We start from the raw sequence: 11,114 nt of genomic DNA, 5'->3' as shown, positions 1-11,114 counted from the left end.
CGCTGCCAGCCCGGGCCACGCCGCCACGGCAGCTCCGCCTCCCGGGTGAAGGGTCAGGGGGAGGGAGCGGGCAGCCACCATGATGGCGGAGGGGAAGCCGCAGGGCGGCGCGAAGGGGAAGCTCAGGCAGGGGCGAGCAGGTAGGCTTCAGGCTTTGCGCGTCGCTCCCCTCGCCTGCCGCTTTGGGCTCTCCCTGTGCTCTCTGGCCGGCACAGCGGATTCGCCCAATTCTCTGTACGGAGGGGGGGAGCGGCGGGACTGCCGCGGCCGGTGCTGCGGAGACGCTGCCGTGCGCTCGGTGGGCCTCGGCGGGGCCGGCGAGCGGCGGTTGTCGGCGGCAGCTGTGGCCGGCGTCCCTTAACGATGGGCCGGACGAAGCGGGGCCGACGGCCCCGCTGTCCTCTCAGACTGCGCGGGGGCTGCGCGCCCCCGGGCTTCCGCAGTGCCGGCAGCCCGCGCCGCGCGGGACGGCGGTTGTGCCGCTGGTCAGAAGGCTGCATCCTCATGTTTTAAGCGTAGCAGTCCGTTATTTTCCCTCCTTGTTGCCCTTGTCTTAAGGAAACAGCTGCCCGAGTGCTCCACGTCGGTAGCCGGGTCAGGGCGGGCCGAGCTCCGGGCAGGCCGCGGGGCCGGCCGGGGGCGCGGCTCGGTGGTGGGGCTGCCGACGCCGAGCCCTGCCCGGCGCAAAATTCGGTGGTGGGGCAGTTGGAAAGGACAGGGTGTCCCAGCAGTGGGGTGCAGGGGTAAAGCTGGGCTGGAGAGCCAGTGGGGAACCAGGGTGAGTGATTGGCACAAAGTTATTATTAGAATTCTTCTTCCTTTAGCTTTTTCTGACTATGTGGAACATGATGAATGAGAGTAGCAAGAGAATTGGGCCTGTGTGTCCGCACACTTATAAAAAGTGCGTCTGACTAGTTGCTGAATGATTACGAGCTTACTGAAGTCGCTGTCAGCCACCAAAAGCAAGTTTCTAAGCAATTGCTTGCAGTTTAGAGTTTTTAAGATTTTCCAGGTTCCGATATTTTCCACTGTTAAAGGAAGAAAGTACACTCATTTCTATATTTCTACTTTTGTATGTTTGATTTTTAGGAAATAAGCATTCAGCTGCTCTGAAGAATGAAGATGCTGCTCAAAGGTATAATTTCTGACTAACAATATGTGGCATTCATGTTGTTTGCCTCGCTTTGGAATCACATTCTCTGCCTCATGTGGTTTTTTGCTTTGTCAAAGTACCATGAGGAGGTCTTCAGCATCAACATCATGCAGGCTTATTTGGAGTGATGTTATGTAGCTTCTAGCAGCATGCACGTAAGTGCATTGTATAATATGCTAAAAGTTTTTTAATCTTAACGTCCACAGTTGTATTTCCTTAGTCTCTAGTGCTTGTGTTTTGCCATCTTAACTTCTTTGCATACCTGCCATTTTTCTTTATTCACTTTAAAAACCAAACTTGAGAGGAAAAAACACTTTCTGCTATCGACAATTACCTTAGTATTCATTTGACTCTGTAGTAGTCCTAGACTTCCAAGTGAACAGCGTAGACCTCTGTTGGTTAAGACAGCAGAATGACTGTACGTTGACAACCTCTGTGGGAAGCGCTGCAAAATGGCGATTGGAGGCACCTAGGTGGCTGGTCTCTGGGCATCTGCTGGCAATAGAATAGTGGCAAGACTCAAGAACACCCAGGAAATCTATTGTAGAGGGATTTGTTTCATTTATACCTTCCTTTACTTTGTGCCCTCACCCTCTGACTTGTCCCAGTCCTTTTTTCTTCCTGCTCTTCATGTCTGATCCAGCTCCCATTCTCCTGGCAACACTTGATAAATTGTTTGTCCCAGGCTCTTTGTCCAGCCAGTTCTGGGTTTCCCTCTCTTGCAAGAAGAGTTGGGTAACCTTATATGGAAATATTGCAATGCAATAACAGTCAATGGGGTGGAAATAAAGCAAACCAAGGTTGGAAACTCCTTTGTGGTTATTACAGAATTTCTAGTCCAGTTGTTGCTTTGTTTGGCCAACATGACATGATGCAGAAAAACGTAAGCTACTATATTTCAGAAAAAATATAAAGGTACAGTTGGAGAGTTGTTTATGGAGATCTGTCCTCTGTGTCATTCAGTGTCTGCTCTATTACAGGAAAGCCGCTCTGGAGGCTGCTATGAGAAAGAAGATTGAATTTGAGAAAAAAGCATTGTATGTTGTTGAACAGCTTCTGGAGGAGAACATTACTGAAGAGTTCCTTCTAAATTCTGTAGGTGTTGCAAGTTTTTTATACTATTTTGTATCTTAGTGTTCAACTTTTCTTTTTTTTAAAAAGTTCTTGGAACAATTTGCTGCAGTTTAAAGTAGACAAACCATTTATTTCGTCTCTCTTAAGCTCTGATGACAATTGCCTTGTTTTCAAGGGTTCTGCAGTGAAAACATGGCCTAGCTTTACAGAACTGTATATGTTTATGAATCCTCACTTTATTACCACAGCTTTTGTTTATGCCTCTGTGGTTCTGGACCGATGGGTGAAGTGTAAAAAATTAGGTCTACATCACATCATCTGTGAATTTAGACAAAGTCTCTATAAGGCCCCGCAGTTTATCTGGCAGCACAGTTTTTCTAGAAAGGTGCGATGATTACTCCTGTTAAGGTGTAAATAAGCTGGTAAATGGGGGTACAAAGTATGTAAACCGGAAAATTATGAAAGTAGATGTAAATAGAGGCAAAATTATGAAGCTTTTCTATATGTAAAAAGAAGTGCGCGTGTCTTTCTTCTTTCTCTATTTACCCTTTTACCATTTTTACTGTCTAGGTTCTAAATGTTTATTAAACTTACTAAGTAACTGTTACAAAATTAAAAATATTTGTTTATTACATGCTTTGAGTATGAAAAATGGCAGTTTTTCCGGTATCTGTTGTTGAACTATTTTCTTGTTGTTTTAGGGAAAATGTATTACTCCATCTCACTATAAAGATGTGGTTGATGAACGGTCTATCATCAAACTGTGTGGTTATCCTCTATGTCAAAATAAACTGGAAAATGTAAGTTGCTTTTTATTAATGCTGTTATCAGTTTTTATTCTGTTGCATTTTCTCTTTAATTTTAAACTTACAATATTAAACATAGATTAAAATACTGTCAAGTAATGGACCGGACATCATATCATTCCATTTCAGTGTAATCCTTCTGAAGTAAAAGGTAAAATTTGATCAGTTGACAACCTTTACTGTATGACAGAATCAGTTAGCATCTACTTTGACAGTAATAAAGATGAATGAGGTATGGCTTCATGGGCTTCCTTTGTGCATGCAGAAAATTTCCCATCTTGTTCTTCAGCGTAACCACATATCTCTGTGAAAAGGCTTGGAAAAAATAATACAGTGCTTGGATATTGCTATGTAGTTGCATATACATCTGCTCTAAAAATATACATTACCCGTGTCAAAAGCATAGTCACACTATTTAAGTATGGTGTGTCAGAGCTTAAGCACATCTCAGAGTTCAGTTAGATAACCTGTGATGTAATACCAGTTGTGGTACTCCTGATTATCTGAAAAAAAAATCTACTCAAGTACAAAAAATATAATTACTGTCCTGGATGTCATATGTCCCCACAGAAATTCTCTCAGAAACTGTAACATTTTATATAAGTTTGTCTCTGAGATTGTCTGGGTAGTGGTGGGGGTCTCTGACAGTACAGTCTCACGTGCATATAAATAGATGTGGATTAAGAAGCGCAATTACAGACAGGTTCAACACTTACACGTGAGTAAAGGTTCTGCCATGGCAGCTCCATTGTTTATGTTCAGCGCTGGCCTTCCTGTAGATGCAAAGTTATCTTGTAGTGATAGTGAGATATAATGATTAAAGATAAATTGCCATTCTTCCATCTGGGAAGATACATTTTCAAAAGAATGGAGAGGAAAGGTGGTTGTAGTATGCAATTCAGTTAAAACGGAACATATTACACATAGTAAAGTATGTGAATTAAGAATGAAGTTTTCTGTAAAGTCACGATGGAAGTAGCAGTCTTACTGATGAAAGCATATTGTTTTAGGTGCCAAAACAGAAGTACAGAATTTCAACAAAAACGAACAGAGTTTATGATATCACTGAAAGAAAGGTATGGTAACAAGTCTGTTTCTAAATTGTGTTTAATACTGTCTCAACATCAGAAATGCATTTTGTAACAGCATTCATATAGTGGCTTGACTCAGAGCAGACATGTTTGGCTCTTATGAAAATCATATTCATGAACTGTTAGAGTAGAAAGTTTTTAATGCATTTCAGTTTCTGGATGCTCTCTTTGGAAAGACAAAAAACACTTACGTTATTTTTTAAATTTAAACACAATGTGGAAAGTTTTACTTGGATGGCAGTTTGAATGCGCTACAGCTGATCTGTTAAAGATGTCTGTTAAGAAGTTTTCTCTATTTTGCACCAGTAGAGTCAATGAGCTTTACTAGGGTAAAGTGGTTCACTGAAGTTTTCAATAGTGTAATACAAGTTACATCTTATGCATTCCTTACTGTGACTAGGCTCTTTTTTTGAGGACTTTTCAACATAAAACCTATCTCTTCACAAAGTCTGTTTCTTTATTTAAGAAAGAAACATGTTAAGTGTATTCATGCATGTGGTTGAGTACATCTTCTTTGCCTGCTCTTAGGCTATGCAATCACCTACAGGTGCTTATATGGTAAATTGTAGGATAAATGTTTCTAGTTCCAGAACAAATTGCTTCAGTCTCACTAATATACATTCCTTTCCTCTGGTTACAACTCTGGAATACACTAAATTCTGGGAATTGCTTTCTCAAGCTAGACTCTGAGAAGAAGTGGGATGTTTTTTCTTGTTCGCTGATGCAAGTGTGCAAGTTAATTTTTCAAGGATACTGCAAAATTTTAGGTGATGTTCCGAGTATTGCAAAATATCCACGTTCTGTTGCCAGCCAAAATTTTCATTATTAAACATCTGAGTTTAATTGCATGTCTTTATGACCATCTTGTTGAGTTAAGGATTGTTCTTTGAACAGTTTTGGGGTTTTTCTTAGTTACTGTTATTTAGAATCCAACACTGGTTTGCTTCTCAGTATGTAATAAAAGTGCAAAAAGCAGAGAAGTGGGGAAAAGAGAATAAACTGCAAGTGGCTTGTGGGGAATGGGATAGACTTATTTGATAGATTTGGTTTCTTAGATGAATTAAAAACCTGGTCATAGGCTTAAAAAAGAAATGTGAATTGGTGCTTAAATTTTACAGGCATAAAACCTGATTATTTTTATACCTTTCTATGAGTACTAAAGTTGTCTTTAGTCTTCTTTTCTTGCTTTCTCTGTCATTTCCAGTGCTTTTGCAGCAACTTTTGCTATAGAGCATCTAAATATTTTGAAGCTCAAATTTCCAAAAGTCCAGTATGGATCCGAGAAGAAGAAAAGTAAGTATAACCTTATACATTCATTGCTCCTTTTGAGAATATTATTTTCTCTATCCAAGCTGCAATGCTAATTAACTAGCTGCAGTGTATCAAAGTGGTTAGGCTGAAGCAGAGATAACTGATGTTAACATGTTAGCTTAGCATGGTGTTAATTTTAAAAGTGTTGTTGCCATATTAATCGCAATAATTGACATGAGTCAGTACTACTCATGACTACTCAGTAGACATGACCATGTAGTTTAGAGGGCAGACTAGTCATAAATAATAGTCAACTCCTGTTAACTGTAAAATGTACTTATTAGGATTGGATTTTTACAAACCATATAATGTACAGGATGAATTAATCTTATCCTGTTAAAAGAGATTTTCTAATTTTAGCACAGCACTTGGCATTGGTCTTAAGATTAGACTGTGAATGCTTGGACCTGAAAGCAGACTATAACATGAAGAGATTCTTTGTCCTCGCTAAAACTCTAATTTCAGATTACCCATTTCCTGCTGTTACTGCAATACACATTTTGGAACAGTGTGATGCAGTCCATGTTCCTAGTTTAGGAAACACAGGCTTGCAAATAAAGCATTGAGCCGATGGGTGTCACTGTTTAACAATAAGTACTTGCCTAGTGGCTGTTCAGCTGAATTTATTCAGCTTTTGTTCTCCAAGATGCTACTTTTCATAGTCTTCTGGTTTTCAACAAAAGAAATCAGCTGAATTTATACATGTGAGCTTGGTTTCATACGAAATACCTGATCAATGAGAGAAGAGGTTTAGAGCTGCTTTATCTGAGAGATTCTAGTAGGTAAAGCTAGCCTCTTCAGTAAATGTTTAAGCAATCTTGCCAGTATTTTTGTGCTCTTGTTTTGCTGTTTTTAAAGAAAGTCATTCTAAAAATCTCCCTTTATTCTTAATATCGAAAGCATATAGTTCTGATATGCCTGATGTAGTTGTTTGTTTATGCTGTGTGGTGGGGAGGGAGGTGGTATTTTCAAAAAAAAACCCAAACCAACAAAACCCCAGATAGTTCATGGCTACATATATCTGTTTGCACAACCACGTGCATGTGCACATGCTGATAAACACTTACACATTCGGATATCTGAAATTCTTTTGACAGAAGAGACTACAACTTCCGCTTAAAACTCTGAATAAGATGTAATAATTTAAGTCATTGTATGTTAATCATCTTTAGTTTCCTAACTCAGTTAATTCATATGAGTGGTGCAGCTTTTGTCTTTTTAAACCTGTGGGGTTTTTTCTGTACTGTCCGAGAGGTGTTAGTGCATTGATTTGCATTTAGTGCATGCTTAAAAGGTTTTCTTCTGTTCATAGGACAAGGGGGTGAGGATTTCAACATTTAGTGCTGGATAAAATGAGTAGCATTGTGGTGCAGCCTCATAACTGAATTGAAGCAAGTAGAGTGTTGGAAAGAAATCCATTGAATTTGTTTGGTTTTGATTCTTAGAGTTTCTGGAAACATTCAAACTCTGTTTTCTTAAAGCAGGATAACTTGATAGCGTAATTTTTAACAAAGTAAAATTTTAAATAAGTGAAGATTTCCTGAATATTAATGTTTTTTGCGTTAATTTGGAGCATTTTCCTGTAAATGGCCCAGGACTGTTTTTACTATAGGAACTTTGTGACCTGTGAGGATCTTGGCATGTTTACTTTGTTGAAGAGGAGACCAAAGGGTGATCTGAAAGCAGTCCACAATACTTGAAAAAAGGTTAAAAGATCAGAGCCAAACTTTTCTTGGTTAATGGCAAAAAACTTACCAAGGGGTAATGGCCACAAATTATCAGGTTGGACACTGGGGAAAAAAATTGCACTAAGGTTATGGTGGAATGAAACAAGATAGTCAGTGATGTCTTGAAATCTCCATCTTTGGAGGTTTTCAAGATTTAAACTTAATGAATTTGTGGCTGACCTAATCTAGTGCTGGTGACAATTGCATTACGGGCAGGAGGTCAGACTAGAGACCTACAGAGGTCCTTTCTGACTAACATCGTGTGATGTTGTTCAGCATAACAGCATCTTGCTGCAGGCTCTGTGAACACGTATGTATAAACCTGCTGTCATTAACCCTGCTTTGAACAGAGGATGTTGGACTAGAAAATCCTCAGACATCTCTTCCAACCTCAACTATGTATTTTATCATAGAATCATAGAATGGTTTGGGTTGGAAGGGACCTTTAAAGGTCATCTAGTTCAGTCCCTCTGCAAGGAGCAGGAACATCTCCAATCAGATCAGATTGAGAGCCCTGTCCAACCTGGCCTTGCATGTTTCCAGGGATGGGGCATCCACCACCTCTCTGGGCAACCTGTGCCAGTGTTCCACCACCCTCATTGTAAAAATTTTTTTACTTATATCCAGTCTAAATCTACCCTCTTTTAGTTTAAAACCATTACCCCTTGTCCTATCACAACAGGCACTACTGAACAGCCTCTCCCCATCTTTCCTGTAGGCCCCCTTGAGGTACTGGAAGACCACTGTAAGGTCTCCCCAGAGCCTTCTCTTCTGCAGGCTGAACAGCCCCAACTCTCTCAGCCTTTCTTTATAGAAGGGGTGCTCCAGCCCTCTGATCATTTTTGTGTCTCTTCTCTGGACACTCTCCAACAGGTCCATGTCTTTCCTGTACTAAGGGTACAGAGCTAGAGGCAGTACTCCAGGTGAGGTCTCATCAGAGCAGAGCAGAGGGGCAGAATCACCTCCCTCGACCTGCTGGCCATGCTTCTTTTGGTGCAGCCCAGGATACAAGTAGCCTTCTGGGCTGTGAGCACACATTGATGGCTCATGTCCAGCTTTTCTTCCACCAGTACCCCCGAGTCTTTCTCAGCAGGGCTGCACTCAATCCCTTCATCCCCCAGCCTGTATTGATATCAGGGGTTGCCCCAACCCATGTGCAGGACTTCACACTTGGTCTTACTGAACCTCATGTGATTTACATGGGCCCACTTCTCAAGCTTGTCCAGGTCTCTCTGGATGGCATCCTGTCCCTCAGGTGTGTTGACTGCAGCGCTCAGCTTAGTGTCATCTACAAACTTGCGGAGGGTGCACTCGATCCCACTGCCTCTGTCATCAGTGAAGACATTAAACAGTACTGGTCCCAATATGGACCCCTGAGGAACACCACTTGTCACTGACCTCTGTCTGGACATCAAGCCCACTACCCTCTGGATGCAACCATCCAACCAATTCTTCCTCCACCAAACAATTCTCTCCAGTTTAGAGAGAAGGATGTTGTGGGGGACTGTGTCAGAGGCCCTACAGAAGTCCAGGTAGATGACATCTGTAGCTCTTCCTTTGTCACTGATGTAGTGACTCCATCATAGGAGGCCACTAGGTTGGTCAGGCAGGAGCTGACCTTGGTGAAGTCGTTTTGGCTGTCTCAAACCACCTCCCTGTCCTCTGTGTGCCTCAGCATAGCTTCTAGGAGGATCTGTTCCATGATCTTCCCAGGCACAGAGGCTGACAGGTTGGTTGTTCCCAGGATCCTCTTTTTTTACCTTTTTAAAAAACAGGTGCAATGTTTCCCTTTTTCCAGTCAGCAGGGACCTCACCTGACTGCCATGACTTTTTGAATATCAAATATAGTTATGTATTAATGTATATTTTAAGAGCATTGATTTAGCAGGAAGATCTTCATTCTGTTTTTTCTCTTTGCAGACCGCCAGACATAGAGCTGCTGAAGGAGGGACAGAGGTACACTGAACAGTAATTTTTGTTGTTATGTGTACTTATATTAGAAATATTAGCATCATTTCAGGTGAAAGAGGAATCTTTGATTTCCCGTGTTATAGACAAGACCTTATTAGAACCAACACAAAGGATTATTTGTCTTGTTTAGTTTTTTCCTTTGTGATTCTAAAACAGCATGTTTGATTTGTATGATTTAGGGTGCAGCTGCTCTTGGCCTGTGTGTCTTAATTGAGCCTGTTGAAATCTGAAACAAATACACTGTTTGTACTTTGCATATTTTATACCATCTATTCTTTTTAAAGAAAATAGTACCAATTATATGTGATGAAAGCTTCAGTACTTCTTAATCTAAAACATCTATATCAGCTAAAATGAAATCATGCTATTCTGTCATCTCTCTGTACCTTGCTGTGTATTACTTTTTGTTTGTTTTATTTTGCAACACATGACCATTAGGTGGCAAACTTACATATCCTAAAAACTCTCTGCTGTCTCTCTGATTTTAGAGTATTATATTAATATATATGTTAAGATTCCTATCTTCATTTTAAAATGGCACTATTCCTGTGCTAAGTCTGGCATTATTCTGTTGTCTTTTTAATAATATCTTGTTTATTATTCTTTTTGAACTGCCAATAAGCAACTGAGAAGTCATTTCTCTAAATAGTGTCTATACTTGCCATCCTGATTGCAGAACATTACAACTCTTGGAGTTCAAGAAGATTTTTAAAAGAGCAGCCATGATTCTTAAAGAAAAAAAAAAAGTACACTTCTATTATAAGGGAAAAATGCTTTATTTATCTTCCTTGCACAAAAGAGGAAAGCTATTATAGGTAACACCTATTTCTTATTTCATTGATAGCTGTGTTTTCTATTACAGTGGACAGTCTGGAGAAGAGGTAAAACTATGTGATGAAGTAATTAAAGCTTCTGACATTGAAAATCCTAGGATGTCTTCAAATCCACGTGAATCTGGCTCTCATGACACAGCCAGTGACAGCAGTAGTGATACTGAACAAGAATTTGTTTCTTCTGTCCTACCAAGAAGTCACTCAAGTTCAGCCAGTTTTGCACAGCAATTGCAGAGAAACAGCATCCTCAAGAAGAAGCATACTCAGAAAGTCTATTCCAGCCCTAAAACTGAAGACTCAGATGTGGTAGAAGCCACTGGACGACTATCTAATTGCAAATTAGATGCTCAGGAAGAAATGTATCCTTGCTCTGCTGATAATAAAATAACTGCAGCGCCTTCCAAAAATACTGCTCTAGGACAATCAAGTGCTTCGGAAAAGTATGAAAACACCTGTAGTGATTCACAGATAGTCTTTTTAGGTGTGAGCAAAAGAGGAGCAGAACATCTTAAAAGAATACTAGCTAACTCAAAAGAACATAAAAAAACTGAACTAAGGGATCCAGTTAATTCCAAAGGCAGTTTATTAGAAGTGCTTAAGCAAACGCTTACGGAATGGAGAACCGAGGAAACTTTAAAATTTCTCTATGGCCCGAACTACACTTCTTTATGTGCATCAAAAAGCGTATCATCTGCCAATCAGGAGAATGAAGAACTTGATGAGGATGATTTAGAGGCAGCTGATGATCTTAATACTGTTGCTGTAGAGCAGCCTGAAAGCAGTTTGAACTATTCTTTACCTTTCACAAGCCCAGGTGGAATAGTTAAGCCTGTGCCTAGTTACGAAAAGTTAAAAGAAGAAACAGAGTTCCTAGAACTCCGAGTAAGAGAGTTTTATAAAGGAAAGTGCACCTTGGCTGAAGAGGTGGAGACACATGCACAAGCGGAGGAACATGCAAGCAAAGACCAAGTAAGTGTCCACTGGAACAGTGAGGCTGTACAAAGCCTGCCTTCAAAAGAAATACTACAGGCTCTTTGTTTCTGGCTTCGTAAGTGGCTATGGCCAAGGTAACATCAAGCTATTAATGTAAAATAGTAAAAGGAAGCTTGGATAGATTCACAACAATCCCAGAAGGTTTAGGAATCATT

General features: G+C 40.5%; 1 protein-coding gene across 3 annotated transcripts in view; it reads left to right on the top strand.

Moving 5' to 3' along the window:
• Positions 1-73: 73 nt before the first annotated feature.
• Positions 74-11,114, top strand: part of RPAP2 (RNA polymerase II associated protein 2) — a 53,454-nt gene continuing 42,413 nt past the window's right edge. For 2 of the 3 annotated variants that reach the window (XR_015259198.1, XM_086753463.1), the window contains exons 1-8: positions 74-140; positions 1,090-1,135; positions 2,134-2,248; positions 2,929-3,027; positions 4,044-4,109; positions 5,329-5,417; positions 9,083-9,118; positions 9,996-10,935. Coding sequence is in view for 2 of the 3 variants with exons in the window: in XM_086753463.1 (XP_086609589.1) it covers positions 80-140; positions 1,090-1,135; positions 2,134-2,248; positions 2,929-3,027; positions 4,044-4,109; positions 5,329-5,417; positions 9,083-9,118; positions 9,996-10,935 (1,452 nt within the window). In the remaining variant the exon portion in view is untranslated. Of the gene's footprint in view, positions 141-329; positions 486-1,089; positions 1,136-2,133; positions 2,249-2,928; positions 3,028-4,043; positions 4,110-5,328; positions 5,418-9,082; positions 9,119-9,995; positions 10,936-11,114 lie in introns of those variants that run through there. The other variant, XM_086753464.1, reaches the window with a different exon arrangement.

Source organism: Chlamydotis macqueenii, chromosome 8, assembly GCF_036417535.1.
Source record: "Chlamydotis macqueenii isolate bChlMac1 chromosome 8, bChlMac1.mat, whole genome shotgun sequence".
NCBI lineage: Eukaryota > Metazoa > Chordata > Aves > Otidiformes > Otididae > Chlamydotis > Chlamydotis macqueenii.
This window is presented reverse-complemented; position numbering and strand designations above follow the sequence as displayed.